The sequence below is a fragment of the Leiobunum rupestre genome, chromosome 10 (genome assembly GCF_980474605.1).
Source record: "Leiobunum rupestre chromosome 10, qqLeiRupe1.1.hap1, whole genome shotgun sequence".
NCBI classification, from domain to species: Eukaryota; Metazoa; Arthropoda; class Arachnida; order Opiliones; family Sclerosomatidae; genus Leiobunum; species Leiobunum rupestre.
In genome coordinates, this window is record NC_143393.1 from 14,821,323 (window position 1) to 14,842,379 (window position 21,057).

The 21,057-nt window shown below is 37.2% G+C and overlaps 2 protein-coding genes and 1 long non-coding RNA gene across 3 annotated transcripts; all 3 read right to left on the reverse strand.

Annotated features, from left to right (window-relative positions):
• Nucleotides 1-2,368: 2,368 nt before the first annotated feature.
• On the reverse strand, nt 2,369-3,229 carry LOC149924733 (uncharacterized). Its single transcript, XR_016476821.1, has 6 exons — nt 3,047-3,229; nt 2,920-2,979; nt 2,785-2,832; nt 2,651-2,728; nt 2,492-2,588; nt 2,369-2,432 (listed from the first exon to the last, which is right to left on the reverse strand). It is a non-coding gene; the product is annotated as an uncharacterized LOC149924733 (long non-coding RNA).
• An 8,078-nt stretch (nt 3,230-11,307) lies between these two features.
• Nucleotides 11,308-13,324, reverse strand: p23 (cytosolic prostaglandin E synthase). Its single transcript, XM_090159986.1, has 7 exons — nt 13,157-13,324; nt 12,703-12,831; nt 12,557-12,626; nt 12,301-12,489; nt 12,118-12,171; nt 12,027-12,054; nt 11,308-11,847 (listed from the first exon to the last, which is right to left on the reverse strand). The coding sequence occupies exons 1-7, from the start codon at nt 13,171-13,173 to the stop codon at nt 11,828-11,830; spliced, it is 507 nt and encodes a 168-aa protein (XP_090016112.1). The 5' UTR covers nt 13,174-13,324; the 3' UTR covers nt 11,308-11,827.
• Nucleotides 13,325-17,842: 4,518 nt separating this feature from the next.
• On the reverse strand, nt 17,843-20,905 carry LOC149924735 (actin 403-like). The gene is made up of 4 exons (XM_090161028.1): nt 20,698-20,905; nt 19,614-19,749; nt 19,027-19,513; nt 17,843-18,946 (listed from the first exon to the last, which is right to left on the reverse strand). The coding sequence occupies exons 2-4, from the start codon at nt 19,737-19,739 to the stop codon at nt 18,429-18,431; spliced, it is 1,131 nt and encodes a 376-aa protein (XP_090017154.1). The 5' UTR covers nt 19,740-19,749; nt 20,698-20,905; the 3' UTR covers nt 17,843-18,428.
• Between the last annotated feature and the right edge of the window lie 152 nt (nt 20,906-21,057).

Here is a 21,057-nt window from a genome sequence, read left to right on the forward strand (position 1 = left end):
TCTCGTTCAATATATGCGTAAAAATCTCGTTCAATATATGCGTAAAAATATCGTTCTATATATGCGTAAAAATCTCGTTCAATATATGCGTAAAAATATCGTTCTATATATGCGTAAAAATCTCGTTCTATATATGCGTAAAAATCTCGTTCAATATATGCGTAAAAATCTCGTTCTATATATGCGTAAAAATCTCGTTCTATATATGTGTAAAAATATCGTTCTATATATGCGTAAAAATCTCGTTCTATATATGTGTAAAAATCTCGTTCTATATATGCGTAAAAATCTCGTTCTATATATGCGTAAAAATCTCGTTCTATATATGCGTAAAAATCTCGTTCTATATATGCGTAAAAATCTCGTTCAATATATGTGTAAAAATCTCGTTCTATATATGCGTAAAAATCTCGTTCTATATATGCGTAAAAATCTCGTTCTATATATGTGTAAAAATATCGTTCTATATATGCGTAAAAATATCGTTCTATATATGCGTAAAAATATCGTTCTATATATGCGTAAAAATATCGTTCTATATATGCGTAAAAATCTCGTTCTATATATGTGTAAAAATATCGTTCTATATATGTGTAAAAATCTCGTTCTATATATGCGTAAAAATCTCGTTCTATATATGCGTAAAAATCTCGTTCTATATATGTGTAAAAATCTCGTTCTATATATGCGTAAAAATCTCGTTCTATATATGCGTAAAAATCTCGTTCTATATATGCGTAAAAATCTCGTTCTATATATGCGTAAAAATATCGTTCTATATATGTGTAAAAATCTCGTTCTATATATGCGTAAAAATCTCGTTCTATATATGCGTAAAAATCTCGTTCTATATATGTGTAAAAATATCGTTCTATATATGTGTAAAAATCTCGTTCTATATATGCGTAAAAATCTCGTTCTATATATGCGTAAAAATCTCGTTCTATATATGTGTTCCCTACCGTATATTTGCGTTCCCTATCATATATTTGCGTTTATATTCAGTTTTTTCCGGTTTGGCGCCCCATACGTCACCGTCTACTTCACTGGCGTGATTTGCGATTTTTTTCATTCCTGATTTTGCGTTTTGTGGTCTGTTTAGGTTAGGACGTACCATATACACGAACCTTGAGGACGTACATGGACACTGTATCTCTAACCATGGACCAAATATATTTGGTCCATGCTCTAACCGGACGGGAAAAGCAGCCTAAAAGAGGTACCCCCTCACTGTCCGTTTGCGTCCTACTTCGTATTAGCTGAAATAGTCGGCCGTACTCGATTCGCAGGGCCGTCAAGGTCATTCGGAAGAATGTAAACCCCCATTTCAAACGGAACGTTTTGTCGACCACGTGACGAATTATATGGCCTTGACAGCCCGAAACTTTCAAAATTCTTGAACCTCCCCCTTTTACAGAGAGACGGTGGCGGCGGCAGGGGATTATGGCTGCGTTCAACAACTATCAACGGAGAAAAACCGCTGAGTTATCGTTGAGTTCTTTTAATCAACGGTACGTCACAAAAATCTAAAAGTTGTTGTACGATTTATAGTTCGCTGACTTAACGAACAAAATATCGTCTGCTACCCCTCCTTTAACTTTGTTGAATGACGTCACGACACCGATGAGCAACGGAAAAACCTGCTCCTCCGACCGCTGACTTCGTTGAGCAACGTGACGTAGAAACCGGAAATTAAAAAAAGCGTGCAGTAATCTCAACGCTCAGCGCTGACCTCAGCGCTGAGTCCGCTGAGACCCGCTGAACGTAGCCTTTGTATGGTGGAAGCTACAGCTTTTCCCGTCCGGTTAGAGATACAGTGTCCATGGTTAGGAAGAGGTAACCTGTAGTGTTTTGAGTAGTGTTTTAACAATGTCGCAATTTGAGTGAAAATATAAATGGTCACGTTAGCTATGCCTCCACCACGGCCGTCTCGAGATCTGCTTCAGCCTGGTTGCTTGTTACTGACATCACGTTATCGTTAAAAACGGCAAAACGTTTTGTTGTTTTCCTGATTGTTCGAGTTTTCAGATCGGTCTTGTGATGTTTGTCAACATAATCTGCAAAGTCTTTTGGCCAGTTTAAACATAATCTGCAAAGTCTTTTGGCCAGTTTAAACATAATCTGCAAAGTCTTTTGGCCAGTTTCTCACAAAACCGGCAACACGTACTTGGCAAAAATAAAAGATGAATGGGCAATATTTTCGAACGACCTTGAAGACATGGTTCAAGGTCATTGAAATTTTCATAGTTGGGTGACCCCCTGAGCGCTCTATAACAACCTAAAATTTCAAAATCGTAGCTAAAACACATTTTGAGATATTCGCCCCGGTCCATTTTTTAGTTAACACCCTGTATATAAAATAACTAACCAAATTCCGAAGTTGGTTGTTTCCAACAAAAAACAAAAACTCTTGGTGTTTCAGATGAGCATTGCTATAAGAAATAAGTGTTCAATAGAAAATAGAATAATTAATTAAGTAAAGAAGACATACTTAGGGTTTTGTAGAATACGTTGCAAAAAGTTAAGTGTTGATTCGATGTTTCCTCTACTTCTACCAAAACCGGAATATCTGTCCCCGTTAGTCAATGCTAGAATCAAATTTAATAAATTACAAGTGATTTAAGGAAAAAAGTTTCAGTAGAAAACTTACATGGCACACGTTTACCCAAAGCGGTTTAAAACTCAATAGTAGAGTTATCCCTGAATATTCCTCGACCACAAAATGTTTCTAAAAAATAAAGCGAGTTGAAAAAGATATCCAAATAATTTAAAAAAAATATTTACCATAAAAAACCTGTCCTTCCTAACAGCAATTAAGTTCAGCAACACGTACTTGGAAACAATAAAAGATGAATTGGAAATATTTTAAATACATTAAAATTAATAAGACAAAGTTTACTGCAATAAAAATTTAATCACCATTGTTATTTCCGGGGTATGGATTCGATCTCTACCTTGAACTTCTCAAACCACCATGACCTAGAATGTAAAACGAATTGTTTAGTGTAAAACAAGATATTAAAACAATTGTGTTATTTCTTCTTACCTCTACTTCGAATTCCTGGCATAATGAACATTAAATTGGAATGCCGGCGCACAACGCTAGTTTTGCGTGGCACAACTTTTTTAAATTGCCTTCGAAGCGAGTACGTCGATCTAAAATAGTTTTGTGAACGGTGTGCGGTGTGCGTTTTGTGCTTTTTAGTCATGAAAGAATTTTACCGTATAGGCCTAGTCGACGTAAAGTTGTGCCGTTTACTTGACGGCGCACACCGCTGGTTTTGCGGGGCACAACTTTTTTAAATTGACCGCTATCGTTTTCCTGTTTTGGAGTGAATCGCGTCGTCTGCTTAAATGTCAACTTCCTAATGCGAATTAAAAATTAAATACGGTCGCAAAATAATAAATGAATTGTTTTTAAGATATATTATACTGTAAGCTTCACGAAAAACTAGGTTTTTATTTTTATTAAATGTAACCTTTAAACTTTAATGTTTTAATACATCATTAAATTAAGGGTTTTTTTTCAATTTTGTTCAACTGATAAGACACAAAAATAAACTTTAATAGTTTTGGAAAATTTAAAATAATTTTAAAAATATAAGTACTTTGAATATCCTACCTTGGATTAATAATAGTCATATTATTAATCCAAGATCCTACCATCTAGAGCGATAAGCCTAGGCGCCTCCGTCAAATTTAACAGCTTCACGGTACTTTTCCTATACAGTATGGCACGCCAAACTGGACAAAATTCTCAATTGGTTGTTACTATACTCAATCTATCGCCAACATAGTCAAGACGGTCGCGTCGATATACTCGAGCCTATCGCGTCGACATACTCAAGCCTCTCCCGTCGATATACTCGAGCCTCGTACGTCAACATAGTCAATTCACCCTCGCGTCGACATAGTCTTTTCACTCTCGCGTCGACATAGTCTTTTCACTCTCGCGTCGACATAGTCTTTTCACTCTCGCGTCGACATAGTCAATTCACTCTCGCGTCGACATAGTCAAAACACTCTCGTGTCGACACACTCGAGCCTATCGCGTCGACATAGTCAATTCACTCTCGCGTCGACATAGTCAAAACACTCTCGTGTCGACACACTCGAGCCTCTCGCGTCGACATAGTCTTTTCACTCTCGCGTCGACATAGTCTTTTCACTCTCGCGTCGACATAGTCTTTTCACTCTCGCGTCGACATAGTCTTTTCACTCTCGCGTCGACATAGTCTTTTCACTCTCGCGTCGACATAGTCTTTTCACTCTCGCGTCGACATAGTCAATTCACTCTCGCGTCGACATAGTCAAAACACTCTCGTGTCGACACACTCGAGCCTATCGCGTCGACATAGTCAATTCACTCTCGCGTCGACATAGTCAAAACACTCTCGTGTCGACACACTCGAGCCTCTCGCGTCGACATAGTCAATTCCGGGTGTTACTAAAAGGTACAATAGGAGAATTGGCATACTTAGCCAAGATAAATGTGAACTTCACCAAGTTCAAGAAAATGGTTTTCAGTTGATTTTCGAATGATTTTGAACGTTTAAGTTTTAAGGCGTTAATTAAATTTATTTATATTGTTAGATCTAATAGTTAGCGAACAATTTTTTTCAATAACAGTCGTTCTGGGGCTTTCAGATTTAATTTGTGTACTCCCATTATTTGTAATCAGTGCGTATTGTAAGATGTTTCAATATTTATCGTAATTTTATTAATATTTAAAGCCGTTTTCTGGAAATTTTATGGAATAACATGTTGTTTATTAAATTTAATTTCTTTAACTAACAATGTAAAATTTGTATGGCATTATAATTATCAGTTTTTCTTGTGACATAATTCCGGTATATTAAAAAGACTGAAATTTCCATATATTAAAACGTATTTACTAGTGGTCTATAATATGTTTCAGTCCAGTTACTACATCATCTGTCACAAGAAACTCGTGGTTACATTTATACATCAAACGTCGGTTGGTTCTGGTTAAAACATTTGTGACCTTCTGATTAATTGTAACTATGTTTTTACACACAATCCCTATGTATATAGGATTTGGATTGCAGACCATTGGACCGAAATCCCATTCGTCCGAATGTACCATTCAACCGAATTCCAATCGACCGAAAACCGCGTTTTGCGCGGTTTTCATTCAATATACCGTTAGTGATACATATTTAGATATCGTAGGTTACGTGACGATAGTATATCTAATTTGGACTAAACTATGTCTTAAATATTTATTATTTCGTACCGACGTGTATTTTTAGACCTTTTTCCCTTCAAATTTGATATTTTCCGGGTTTAATTTTGGAAAATAACCTTGATAAGACCCGACGTGAAATAGTTGCCTACCATATCTAACCTAACCCAACCTAACCTAACCTAACCTAACCTAACCCAACCCAACCTGAACTAACCTAACCTTACCTAACCCAACCCAACCTAACCTAACCTAACCTAACCCAACCTGAACTTACCTAACCTAACCTAACCTAACCCAACCTGAACTAACCTACCCGAAGTGAAAACGAACCCGATTTAAATTTCCCATTCAACTTAATCCCGCCATGTTGGGCTATAAACGAAAATACTTTTCGGTTCAATGGGATTCGGTCAAACGGGATTCGGTCCAATAGTATACAACCTAGGATTTGTAGCGTATTATTTTTCACGTACAGTGTAGGTGTCCGCTGCCGTTCGTTCACAACCAAACGATACGTCAATCGATTAGGTATAGAAAACCCTTGTCGCCATTGTTAATTATTTTGAAATCGGGCGCCAGGAAGGTGGTAATTTGCTCAATTTAGTGCAACCCCACGTTTTTTTGCTATTCAAAATTTGAACGAATTTCCCGCTATTACTCTTGAACTGTTTCCTTTATAAAATCAAACGCATTAAACCCTATTTGCTATTCTTAACAATTTTATAATCGTAGAACAATAAATTGGTCATTTCACGCACTTTATTATACCTAAATTTGGGAACTGTATTTACTATGTTGGAACTTTCTGGCGATTCTGGTGCTAATAATGATACAGGGTGAATGTTTTATATCGGCTTGTGAATATTTACTATGTTGGAGACTTTCTGGTGCTAATATTGATACAGGGTGAATGTTTTATATCGGCTTGTGAATTTTTACTATGTTGGAGACTTTCTGGTGCTAATATTGATACAGGGTGAATGTTTTATATCGGGTTGTGAATATTTACTATGTTGGAGACTTTCTGGTGCTAATATTGATACAGGGTGAATGTTTTATATCGGGTTGTGAATATTTACTATGTTGGAGACTTTCTGGTGCTAATATTGATACAGGGCAGGGGCGGATTAACCCTTTCGGCGCCTTTAGGCACAGAAAAATTTGGCGCCCCTTGGCATTGGTCAGCTATGGAGGGGCGTATCGGTTTTTAAAAAATAAATAAACATATTTTAGTTTCCCTAAATCTTTACGGCGTTATTTTGATTAGGGGCAAGCCAAGTACATGGACCGTGGGGCTTTATCAGAGTTTTGGTGCCCCTAGAAAAATAGCGCCCTAGGCACGTGCCTACTTTGCCTAATGGTTAATACGCGCCTGATACAGGGTTAATCTTTTATTTCGGGTTGTGAATATTTACTATGTTGAAGACTATCTGGTGCTGATTTTGAAACAGGATAAATGTTTTATATCAGGCTGTATTCTTAACACATCAGCGAAATCGTGTGTACTGAAATGTCCGCGTGACATCTTTTTTATACAAATCTATAATCGCGAATTTCTTTGTCTTTAACTCCAATGGTGGTCTTCTCAGTGGACTAAAACGTGTAAGATCCCTAGTCAATTTAAATTTTCATAAATTTAACGAAGTCTTTTTAATATACCTTGTAATGTAGCACTATTTTATATGTATTACGGGATAATAATTAATTCCCTGGCTATCGATAACCAACAATACTTTTTGCAGGGGCATACCCATTTGGGATAGGGAGAGCCTCCCCCCAAAACGTTTCGGAGAGTTGGCAAATCGAGGCGCACTTCGCGAAACGAAGATGTGCATTAGCAGCCTTCCTTTGAAAATTATTTTCACGAAAGCATTGTTAGTACCCCCCCCCCCCTTTGAAAAATTGCTTCGAGAGAGCTTTGTCAGCAACCTCCCCCCCCCCCTTAGAATTTTCCGCGCCGCCGAAGCTAAAGTTGGCCAAATCATGTTTGTCCCACCCCCCTAAAGTGACCCCCTCCGGTACGCCCTTGCCTGTTTGATACACCATGAGTTTTTCGATAACGGATGTTTTGGTAAAACAGTTTATCTAAATTGCCCATCTAGTTAAATTATAAGTATTATTTATATAATAATAAATTATAAGTATTATTTAAATAATAAATTATAAGTATTATTTAAATAATAAATTATAAGTATTATTTAAATAATAATAAATTATAAGTATTATTTAAATAATAATAAATTATAAGTATTATTTAAATAATAATAAATTATAAGTATTATTTAAATAATAATAAATTATAAGTATTATTTAAATAATAATAAATTATAAGTATTATTTAAATAATAATAAATTATAAGTATTATTTAAATAATAATAAATTATAAGTATTATTTAAATAATAATAAATTATAAGTATTATTTAAATAATAATAAATTATAAGTATTATTTAAATAATAATAAATTATAAGTATTAGTTAACGAAATTAAATTTAATAAACAACATGTTATTCCATAAAATTTCCCGAAACCGGCTTTAAATATTAATAAAATTACGATAAATATTGAAACATCTTACAATACGCACTGATTACAAATAATGGGAGTACACAAATTAAATCTGAAAGCCCAAGAACGACTGTTATTGAAAAAAAAATTGTTCGCTAACTATTAGATCTAACAATATAAATAAATTTAATTAACGCCTTAAAACTTAAACGTTCAAAATCATTCGAAAATCAACTGAAAACCATTTTCTTGAACTTGGTGAAGTTCACATTTATCTTGGCTAAGTATGCCAATTCTCCTATTGTACACTCTGTTTAAAAAGCCTTCGACAGGTGAAATTTTTGCCTCTTTTCAATTCTGCTAGAAAACTATAAGAGATAGATCGATGAAACCAATTGCAACTATTATTTATTTTCCAATATCTTTCGTTATTTATCGGTTTCGTCTGCCAAAAATTAATAGTTTAGGCGGGTACCGTCAAAACTCATTTTTGACAACTTTTTAAATATTGGTTCTACGGCACTGACTGGCGCGTTTTTGAATTCACAATGGTTGATTCATATTTAGAAAGTGGACAAATTATCCCTCTATAACCAATAAATAACGAAAGATATTGGAAAATAAATAATAGTTGCAATTGGTTTCATCGATCTATCTCTTATAGTTTTCTAGCCGAATTAAAAAGAGGGCAAAAATTTCACCCGTCGAAGACTTTTTAAACAGAGTGTACATTTAGTAACACCCGGAATTGACTATGTCAACGCGAGAGGCTCGAACGTGTCGACGCGAGAGTGTTTTGACTATGTCGACGCGAGAGTGAATTGACTATGTCGACGCGAGAGTGAATTGACTATGTCGACGCGAGAGTGAATTGACTATGTCAACGCGAGAGTGAATTGACTATATCAACGCGAGGGTGAATTGACTATGTCGACGCGAGGGTGAATTGACTATGTCGACGCGAGAGTGAATTGACTATGTCAACGCGAGGGTGAATTGACTATGTCAACGCGAGGGTGAATTGACTATGTCGACGCTGGAGTGAATTGACTATGTCGACGCGAGAGTGAATTGACTATGTCGACGCGAGAGTGAATTGACTATGTCAACGCGAGAGTGAATTGACTATATCAACGCGAGGGTGAATTGACTATGTCGACGCGAGAGTGAATTGACTATGTCAACGCGAGAGTGAATTGACTATGTCGACGCTGGAGTGAATTGACTATGTTGACGTAAGAGGCTCGAGTATATCGACGGGAGAGGCTTGAGTATGTCGAGGCGAGAGGCTCGAGTATATCGACGCGACCGTCTTGACTATGTTGGCGATAGATTGAGTCTAGTAACAACCAATTGAGAATTTTGTCCGGTTTGGCGTGCCATAATACGGCGCTCACCGCTAGTTTTGCGGGGCAAACGATCGAGACAGACCTTCGATGGAAGCGAGAGCGTGCAGAGAGCGGCGATGTTGCCGACTTGTTGTGCGAATAAGTCGAAAGGGGGAAGGAAATCGAAAGAGAGAGAAACATAGATGCTCCGGTCTACGGGAGAACCTGACGCCAAGACATTTTGTAGCAACGACTAATGATTATATAGTCTTTGCTTAAGCTTCAGCCAATCAGCAGCCATTCATTAATTACGGTAAGCCGCTAGCGCCATAACATGGCGGTTAAAAATAGTAGAAGCTCAGACGATTTTTACAGCATCCATCCGATCCAAGCTCGCAGAATTCCCATAGGTTTTTGCTGGAATTTTTTCACATGAATCACTTCATCTCTGCTTCAACGTTTTTGGATTTTTATTTAATAATAGTGGAAAGATTTTTTTAACTTTTTTGTTTCATATTTACTTAATATAAGGAATATTTAAATGCCATTGTGATTAAGATAAATAAGATTTCGTTTAGGTTCGCTTTGAAAATATTTAAGCCTAGGCCTGACATGGGCCTAACTTTTAAGTAAAGAAACAGTCTACCATGTTTAAAAACTACATTAAACTCGATCACGGCCCCCTGCACGCGTTCACGTGAGCGCGTGCAGGGGGCCGTGACTCGATTGACGTGGGCCAATCAAATGCGGGTTCTTATGGTGACGTGTCTAAAATCGAATTATTATTTCCAGTAACTCAAACTAGATGGCAACGAGTCGTTGCCGTAATAACTCTTTCAATCGTGATTGGCTGATAATGACGAAACCTCCGAAAATGTAATTGGCCCATTTTGTATTTATACGGAATCATTCTATGTTATAAGATTTCTATGGAGAGAAATCAAAAAGTTGTGAACGGTGTGCGCGGTGTGCGTTTTGTGCTTTTTAGCAAAGCATTTTGAAGGAAGAAGCGGTGTGCGTTTGTGCTTTTTAGTCAAGGCCGGAGGGGGCGAGGGAATAATCTAGCTTTGTCGTTTGCTTAAATTTCGTTTCACGAAAACATGACTCGCAAGCTTTTTATAAATAACCTTTACCCTTTAACTACTCCCTTCTTACTAAAAATCCTTTTTCTCGTCAAGACAGAATTGAAGTAAAATGACGTTATATGGCTACACTTTTTAACGTGCTCAAATACCCAGAACACGCGAAAAAAACTACCTATTATTATAGTGAAAATCTCCAGTAACCTTCCAAAAACGAAAGCAATCTTTTCAGCGACGCTGTCGCCATCTACATTCCAAGATAGTGGTTACACATAAACGCGGGCAAATTTAAAATTACATCTTCATTAAAAGGGCTTTAAAGTTTAAACTTTGGCTAAAATTCAACAGACCAAAAAAACCACTATACTGAAGACAACCACTTTTTTGGCAGAATGACCATCAGTATAGACAAATACTAAATTTCATAATAAACTGAAATTTTAACTGAAGAAACACATTTTTTACTGATATGTTATTTTTACTTTTGAGAGTTTTCAGTTTTAGACATTGCGCTCAAGCAAAAATCAACTGGCAAACCAGATAATAAGCAGATAGGCTAATTCCCACGCTGTCCTTACCTCGAAGTATACACAGTGCCAAATTCATTCACTGCGTATGTGTGAACTATATAATCTGATCAATATTGTTTTAATTTTGCAACTATGTTTAAATCCAATTTTCATTTTAGAAGTAAAGTTTGAAATATAATGTTAATCACCAATTTCAAGAATATTGTACGAAGTTCATTAAAGAAACTTGATTGCTAAATTGTTGGGACATTCTGTAATATACCCGTTACTTTAATATAGAAGGTGTTTTGAAACCCAAAATTTTTGTGGCTATATATTGTAACTATCCCGGGTTAACTTCAACTAAACAAACAATTTTGCATGCCAAAAGTTTATATTCAAATGGGAATTTACTACAGACAGGAATCCATACCTCTACTTGGAATGCTTATCCTGCTGTATCGCGTATGGTAAGATCACTCTGACAGCTTTGGCCCGCCTACGAAAGAAAAAAATACCCTCTGTGCCCGCTCCCTTCTCACTTTGTTGATTATTATGTTAACATAGTGACGTCAAAAAAACCGTCAGCCCATTCTGATGAAAATCTGCAGGGATAAGCATTCCAAGTACAGGAGGTATGGATTCCTTCAACAGAATATATGGACCAAGATACGAACGAAACTCGGAAATTTTATTACTTTTTCAGTCCTTAAACGGCTTTGATTTACTTTATAATCAAAGATTGAAAATACACATTACTTTTTATTATTATTATTATTATCATAGTGCTCTCAGGCAACTAAATTTGCAACGCAATATTTTACTTTTGCAGAGAAATTGTTTTTTTTATATGTAATTCCTCTCTTAGAATACCAAAACTCACGTTTTTTTTCTTATCTTAAAGTATAAATGGTAAATTTACAATATTATGAACACCGAAAGAATAATAAGTAAAACATTAACTGGAAATTCGAATGAAAAAGGGTGATATAAACCAAACTTGGTTCTTTTTTTACTTTAATAATTATTAACAGCAGATAAAATGGCTGAATAAGGTTGAAAGAATTTCACTTGGGTTCATTGACAAAAAACGGGAGAAAGCTGAAGAAATGATTTTTTTTTAGGAAATATGATGATAATGATATTTTTGCGAAGGTGTTTTTTTTCCGGCCTAGTTACACGTTGTAAATTCACTCAAGGTCTGGAATTTCTGTAGAAAGTTTTTCATGTATAAAAATTGCAAAACATTAAAAGTTCAAAGGACCCGCAAGAGATTTCAAATATTTGACTAATAATTTTTACTTGCCAAATATCAAAAAAATTGTTTGATTAAAATTTTTACTTGCGTAATTGTCATTTGAAATCACTTGCTAGTTTTCTCAAGCATACCTTCATCGTCACTATCGGCTTCATTATCCTAAATATTAAAAGTTAAAATTAGAAACTCCCACTATCAATCTAAATATCATTTATAACTTACCAGATCTCCTAGTTCTCCTCCGCCACTCTTTAAACCACCCATTTTCTTCATCATCTATTTAAATAATTACATTAAATTTACTTATCTAATTGTTTAAGAGATTAGCAAAAGCGGGCAGGGAAAAATAACAAGTGTTAGGGTTAGTATTTTGTCTAAGGCACTCAACTAAGAATCAAAAATTACTTCTTCAAAGTCCGTGCCATCATCGCCAACTTCATCCTCCGAATCATCTTCATCCCTCCATTTATTAAAGTCTACTCTTAACCAGTGAAATTTGGTTTCCGTTTTTAATAATCTCTTCCAAAAGGGCCCATCTTCCGCTTTTATTAGTACAAACTCCGTTCCTCTGCCTCTTGTGACATATTTGGATTCCTTTAAAATCAAAATTTTGCATTAAGAATGTCATATTTGTTAAAATCAATTTTAAGCAAATGTGAACCTCTGGTTTAATATCTGCATAAAACTCTAAGGTAACTTCGTGACCAGTTTTGTCTATTCCACCAACGCCTCTGACAAATGAAAGACAAATTAAAGGTGAAACAGTATGAAAAAAAATTAATTATGAAAATAAAATGATTAACATACTTGAAATATAATTTGCCTTTATCTAATTTAATAGTTGGGTTTGTACAATCTTCAAGCGCAATTTTAAGATAAACTAAGTTATGTCTTTGAGCCCATAGAACTGGAGGGGCGGGTAGATTACTGACGTTACTGTAAAAATTTAAGATGGTTTTCTATTAATTACTATACAACAAAGCAAATGAGTGTGTAAAGAAAGACAAGAGACACAGTAGTAGTTAGAACTGCCCTTCTAATAATTTAAAACTAAAATGTTTCAGAACGGACTTAAGGAGAATGACCAACTTAAATATAGTAAGAAATGTACTGCAAATAGGTGCAAAGGCTTAAATAGGAAGTTAACATTCTTATCTTTACATATAGAAATGTGTAGGAAGTTAAAAATCCGAGACCGAGGCTTAAGTATGACAATGAAATAAAACGTTTTCGGATACACAAATTATGAATAATTTCATACCTGTCGGTTTCTGGCATTTTAGTTAAGTATATTTAAACGTGGTAACTATATTTATAAGTTTATTTGTTCCACCAAAATTCCGATATAAAATTTCTTATAAAATCCAAAGTAAAAGTTGAAAGTGGAAAACTACGCAAGAAAGGCAAGCGGCACGTTTATCGGAAAAGATTGCCTAAAAACGCCGAGATAATGACGTCATTTAACATATTGATCATTTTACGTAAAACGCGATCTCTTGTGACATCAATTTCATAATTATTTTTTATATTAACTAAAATTCTAAGCTTTTAATATTATTTTTTTTTTAACTTTTATTTTTTAAACGTAAGAAATATAATATAACGGTACTTACGGTTAAAATTAAAACTATTTGACAATAAAAAAAACTAAGCTTTAAGCTATATTGTCAATTGATAGATGGTGGTAAGTTCTCCATCAAACAACGAATTCCACCTCGTTTTGTTTTGCGAGATGACTTTGTAAACGGAAAATTTAAATTCGGTGGGTAACGTGGTCCAAAACACCATTCAACATAACCAATGAGTAATTTTTACCCAATAACCTCTAATCTCACATTGCCATATGATCCCTGCATATTTCTTTTATATAGAAGACTGTTTTCAAAAAGAAACATCTAAAAATGTATATCTCTCATTGCTGTCATGGCATTTATGCTTATTTTTCTTAGGTATTTGTAGTTTTAATAAAACCCTCTTTAGGTAAGAGTGATACCACATAGCATCGCCCATAGTTTGAAGGTTTATTATTATTCTGTATAAAATACGCTCTTTCACAACAGGGCGGCTACAGAGGCGCTCAGCAAACAAATTAAAAATACATATTATCAGAAGTAAATAGCGCTCAGAATCGGAGGGCGTTTTCCTTATGAAAATGATGAGAAAATTGAGTCAAATAAAAGCTAATATCCATCCCCGTCTTTTGACGTGATAAATTGCACTTGAGAATTGTTGGTATAGCTATTTTTATGTATAAAAATGGTTCCATAAAAACAAAAACGTTTTTTTTTCGGCCTAGAAGCGCACAAAATTTCAAATTCGAGTTAAAAATGTTACTTCATAAGGAAAACGCCTCCCACATGGGGAGTATAGCAGTCATATAACTTTAGTTCATTTACTTCTGATATTATTAAGGGATACAGGCTTTAGAGTTTAGGAAATATAGCGCCATCTGCCTTAATATCCGTCAACTAAATATGCGAACTTTCAGGTGTTGCGCAGAGGTTTTTGAACGAGCAGACAGCTTTCATATATTCAATTAAAAACCCGGTCGGTAGACGGCGATACTTATGACCAAGGACAGTAGATACAGGGACGAGAAAGTGTATTGGCGGCCTCTGTTGGAATATATCACCTAAAACGACGAGAGTTAGTTGTAAACAAAAAAAATGGCGGTCACCGAATTTTAGCGGTTCTTGACCAGGCTTGGAAATAAGCGGTGGTCACTGGGTCAAAGACCAGTTTATTAATTGCTCGGACCAGTTTTTTTATTCAAAAGCTAGGGGTTCACTGGTCCAGTGTCCAGTTTATTAATTCGAAATTATCTACCGTATTATTAACCAACTGGTCTACGTGACCACTTAAATAATTCAAGAGTTGGGAGTCACTGGCCAAATAGACCAGTTTAGAAATAAACCTTATTTCCAAGCCTGTTCTTGACGAGGCTTAAGCGTTCAAAACAAATGGGCATTTTTTAATTACGCTCGTAGTTTTAATTTTAATTTAACATCAAAATGGTAAAAACTAACTACAATAATACCAAGATTCAAGATTCAAGATTTCTTTATTGACCTGTAAAAAATATTACAACCCTTTTGCAACAGGGCGGCTCACCAAACCTGAGGGAGCGCGGTCTATTTGGCATATATCACATAATGCATCGTATCACATATTATCACAGATATCATATAATATATCATCAAAGGCTTAGATATTTCATAAGTGTTAAAAAGTGAAAAACTAAAAATAAAATTAAAGCAGAAAAGGATATGGCATATAAGAAATACAAACAATAAAAAGAAAAACATTTTGATTTAGAGTATAGTCTGAAGATAAGTTATCTTTTCTTTCTTGACCATTTTGAGTTAACAGTTTACATGGCGCCACTGATCTTTAGCACGTTTCCATTTACCTAGAATGGTTTTAACACAATCCATGTCAACAGTAGAGTCATTAAAACCTAATAGTTTGTCCAAAGGGGTTAGCAGATTAGCACGACGCCACGTAGATTTAGACATTTCATCATCGAGAGCCGGGCACACCAGTAGCACATGCCTTAAATCTTCCACCGCGTGGTTACACAATTTACAGGCCGGGGATAACCCAGTAAGCGTCAAATAAAAGAGCGTCATAAATGATCCGTCATAAAATGATTCGACTGCCGGGAGGGGTTTGGTTTTATAAATGTCCAGACTACGTTTCTCGCTCAATTCATTCTTCCATAGTGTCTCCGCTGCCATCCGTACCTCCCCTGCGACCACTGAGGACCATTGTTGTTCAGTTGACGAGGCTCCTCTTTTCGTACCTATGCCATAGATTTTATCCAGCTGTTCAAATCTCCTTATAAAACTTGTTCTAAGGCCTGCTTGCAGTGGCGTACCGATGGTTTGTGGCGCCCGGTTCAAAACTCTTAAAAGGCGCCCCTTATATATGACGCGAAAAATCCTAATTACTAATATTTCATTAATTTCATGAAATTTAAATTTATTTTACAAATTTACAATAAAAATAATATTTTTTATAGAACAATTTTTGATTAAGGTTTGATTAAACAACGTCTACTAGGATTCTTTTAATCATTTTGGGTCTTTTTGGCGCCCCTTTATAGGACCGTTAGACTGGCGCCCGGTTCAACATGCCCCCCCCCCCCCCCCCGTCGGTACGCTACTGCCTGCTTGTCTGACGGATCTGAATACTACTCCAGGAAGCATTGATTTTGGCATTAATTGTAAACGGCCCACATACTTCAGTTTGCTGGCGGCTTCTCGTTCCTGCATGGTACTCCAACCAAGTTCACCCTTGATTGCAGCGTTAGCTGTAAATGGCCCCGCTGATAGATCACTGCGTCCAGCTTCTCTTTGAGCATAGTCAAGGGCGGCTAGGGTTGAAGGTGACACGGCTAGAACCTCATTGGCATAAGTAAGAGCGGGCACTGCAACTGCCTTCCACAAGGTTCTGCCAACAGTATACTTGTTATAAGAGTTCTCAGAAGATGCTTTACAGCCCATCGTAATTTGTTGGCCTTCGAGACCAGCTGCTGTTCGTATAAAAGGGAGTAATTGTTTCCTGTCGTGGAAAACTCAACTCCAAGGTACTTGTAATCCGTAACAATATCAATTTGGAAGTCATGGAGTGTAAAAGGTCCGTCGCGCTCTCCCAAGCCAAAAATCAGTACTTTGGATTTATCACTGCCAAACCACGTCTTAACAATGGCCGCGGTTTGTTTACATCTAACTCCCCGTGAATCTGAAGACGTTTAAAATCGAATTTTTTTTCCTGCTTTTTCGTCCCTGTATCTACTGTCCTTGTTATGACCAAAAATTTGAACTACGCACGAAGCCTATTACATAGACAGGGTTGCCACAAAATTTTCAGATTCAAATTCCCTGTTTTCCCTGACCATTTTAACAGATTTTCCCTGACTTATTAAGGCCAAAATTTTTCTTTTATATTTTACTTTTATCAGAAGTTAATAAATTTAGATTAACTTATATTTCAGTAAAAAGGTTATTGCGATGTTGAAAAAATCAGTCAAACATTCAAGGAAATAAATGATAATCGTGGAATTTGTCATAGATCTAGAGTTGAATTACCTTCAAAAAATGCCAAGATAAAATTGAGTTCCCTGACTTTTCACCAATTCTTAAAATTCCCTGACTTCTTAGGCCCATTTTTAAATTCCCTGATTTCCCTGACGTGTGGCAACCCTGATAGAATTATGAAGATTAAAAAAACGGAACTACTCATATTAAAAGGTGGGTAAAACTGCTGACTCACTCAGCACAATTTGAAATTATATGAAAGACCAATAAGAAACGCAGACGAATTTAAAACGAAAACGCGAAACTACGCAAGACAGGAAATTAGTCTTTATATAAATTTAAATTTCGCCGGGTGGTTCGACATTTTTATCAAATTTTTAATGTAGGCGTATACACTCTTTTAAATCCTTATTTGTGATAGCTGCCATTTTATTACAGGTGTGATTTCAAATAGTGCATGCAAGGCCGCTTCACGCGGTCAAGTGCACGCGACGTCTCGAGCTGATGAGCACGTGCAGGCGCCCTTGCCTGCACTATTTTAAATTAGGCCTGTAATGAAATGGCCGACTTCGTAAAAGAGTGTATAAGATTCTTTTAAGCGCGTATTTCATGTGAGATGCCATTACCGTACTTCAAGCCGAGAACGGGTTCTGGGGAAAAGACATTTCTACTGTAGAGCTACGTGCAGTACGTCTATGGCGCCTTCCTGTGGATGAAATCGTGGGAGGGATCCTTGATGGGGGGAAACGCGCGTAAAAGAGTGTATACCATGGGAAAAAGAATGCCACTAAAACTGCCAAGGCTTAAAGCTGCTTCGGGCCCTTGGGTTGAAGCCTAGTTTGCCGCATTATCCTGAAGCCTGTTTAGGAAAAATAACTTATGCTTAATCTAAATTGATAACAAATTAATCGGGTTTCAAATTAACAAAATTTTTTATTTTTTAGTCGCCATCTTATAAATACACGTATAGTATAGACGATTTCGGAAATTACACAAAACTCACGGAAAAAGGGAGGGACTTTCTTTGAACTCCTGACAAGATTACATTTTACAACCCTCCTTTTTATGAATTGAAGGGGACTGATAAACAAAGCTTTTAAATTAAATAAAACGGGGGAGGGAAATGGGTAATAAAAATATAAACATCTTGCCATCACATCGTATAAAGTGAAGAAATTTAAGGCAACGAAAATATATACCGAAAGAAAATATACAACGTTTCACTTTAACGATGCAAAAAACCTTGTTTTTGTTCCCAGAGTTTCGTAAAAAACGTTTTCTTCAGAGTCGGGCCTACGAACTTAATTTGGGATGTTACAAAACAAATTGTTTAAGAACTAAAAAAAAGTTCCATATTCTTTTTGGTTTTAACGCGTTTACCCCAAAAGACATCCGTAGACTGAAAGTTCTGTTTTAAGTCCTTTTTTTAAGAAGTTAATAGAACATTATTTAAAAAAAAGTAACTTAAAGGAATTAGGATTTTTTTTGGTTAGTTTAGAAGCATTTTCTGTGAACAATGCTGGGTCCCGATTCGTCGTATTCTTGTTTGCTGATCCACATCTGTTGGAAGGTGGACAAGGATGCTAAGATGGAGCCTCCGATCCAGACGGAGTACTTCCTTTCCGGTGGGGCGATGATCTTGATCTTCATAGTACTTGGCGCTAAAGCGGTGATTTCCTTCTGCATCCTGTCGGCAATGCCGGGGTACATGGTGGTACCGCCGGACAAGACGGTGTTGGCGTACAAGTCCTTACGGATATCGACGTCGCATTTCATGATGGAGTTATAGGTGGTCTCGTGGATTCCGCACGATTCCATACCCAAGAAGGAAGGTTGGAAGAGGGCCTCCGGACACCTAAACCTTTCGTTGCCGATGGTGATGACCTGTCCATCGGGAAGTTCATAGGACTTCTCCAACGACGACGATGACGCGGCGGTGTTCATTTCTTGTTCGAAGTCGAGGGCGACGTAGCAAAGTTTCTCCTTGATGTCCCTGACAATTTCTCTCTCGGCTGTGAAGAAGAAACAACGGAATTAGATTACCACATCCGAGGCTTAACCCGGTTTGAGCTTTTTAAGGAACGTTATTTACCGGTAGTTGTGAAGGAGTAGCCTCTTTCAGTGAGGATCTTCATCAAGTAGTCGGTCAAGTCGCGACCGGCCAAGTCAAGACGCAAGATAGCGTGAGGAAGGGCGTAACCTTCGTAGATGGGTACGGTATGCGAGACACCATCGCCGGAATCTAAAACGATACCGGTGGTACGTCCAGAAGCGTACAGGGACAAGACGGCTTGGATGGCGACGTACATAGCCGGGGTGTTGAAGGTCTCGAACATGATTTGGGTCATCTTCTCTCGGTTGGCTTTGGGGTTGAGAGGAGCTTCGGTCAGCAAGACTGGGTGTTCTTCGGGGGCGACACGCAATTCGTTGTAGAAGGTGTGATGCCAGATTTTCTCCATATCGTCCCAGTTCGTGACGATACCGTGTTCAATGGGGTACTTCAAGGTCAGGATACCTCGTTTGCTTTGAGCTTCGTCACCTACGTAACTGTCCTTCTGTCCCATACCGACCATGACACCCTGAAAAAGGAATTAAGAAAAACATTCTCAATTAGTCTCAAAGTCCGATCGAGGTCACGGTTGAAGAATCCGCGTTAATTAAGGGAGGTGTGATTTTTACCTGATGTCTGGGTCTTCCAACGATGGAAGGGAAGACGGCTCGGGGCGCGTCATCGCCGGCGAAACCGGCTTTGCACATTCCGGATCCATTGTCCACGACAAGAGCGGCAACATCATCGTCACACATGATTGCGGTTCTGCAGGAAAAAAATTCACAGGCGAACTATTTAAAAAAAGTTACTCAAAACTACGGATATCAAATTCGTTTTATGTAAAACGGCAACGACCCCCTCCGGACTCGCAGCTGGCGAACTAATAAATAAATTCACTTCTCAGACCCCGATAGAAGCTAAGCTAATTTAGGTCTATATTCCGTTGAATCACCACCACCACCGATGACGCTTACTCATCCCCAGTTTTACCCCCCCACCCCTCCCCAGAGAAATCTCCGGAGCACCGCCCTCCAAGCGTCCAACCCGCCCTAAAGACCATTTACAGAAGAATTTGCCAACGTTTGAACATGTCTTTCCGTCATGGTTTGAATTTCAAATATCTAACCGACAAACCTTAAACTAACCGGTCAACTGAAAACTCATTTAAACTCGTTAGTGTTCACCTAAATCTACTAATACAACTCACCACAAAGTTGCCAACTAATAATCTTAAGAGGAAGGTTAAAAGAAAGCGTTCTTTCACGAATTGCGCCAAAAAGGTAAGAAACGCGATCAGGCAAAAGCCACGCGAAAGCTTTTCGCGTCAAAAATAAAGCTCTCCCATTGGCCCGTGACCTGTGGATAAAATTTCGACCAAATAGCAGCGTCTGTGATTAACAGGAATCGCAAAATAAACCGCTCGCTAAACCTGAATCGCAAAATAGTGATCCTGTAAAAGTGGACACGAATCGCAAAACGTCTCTGCACCGGTCCTATAAAATGCCGGCCAGTAGGGCGTTGGCTTATATCCAAAAGTTAAAAACTCCATGAAAACAATCGTATACCCGAAGCTGATGCTCGCCTTGTAAACATACAACGCGTTCAAAGTTACCTAAATGTATAAAAGTTAAATAAACAACTCAAACTACGCGAAATTAGTTAGAATTAACTTATAAACACACCGCGAAAAATCACGTAAAATTTTCAACTTACATTGATTGAAAGTTTCTTGCTAAATGAGAAAAATTGGAGACACGGTCCGCTTTCGGAGATGTCCACTAGTGTAGGTGTCAGAAATGAAACTGACTCTAGTCACGGAGCCTCAATGGGAAGGAACGAGCTAGAATAATTTTTTTATTATCCTGGAATAAAAATCCACGTGTACCTTCCGCTAACTCTGTGGAAACTAACGAACTGAGGGGCTCTTCCTTGACCATATATGGTAAAGTCTTTCGGCCACCTTGAGCAACGCTATGCAAATAAGAAGCAGCTCGCGCCACGATTGGTCGCCGAGTCAACGAGGTAACCAATCGGCGTTCAAGCCGCATTCAATGCCCATATAAGGAAACCGGC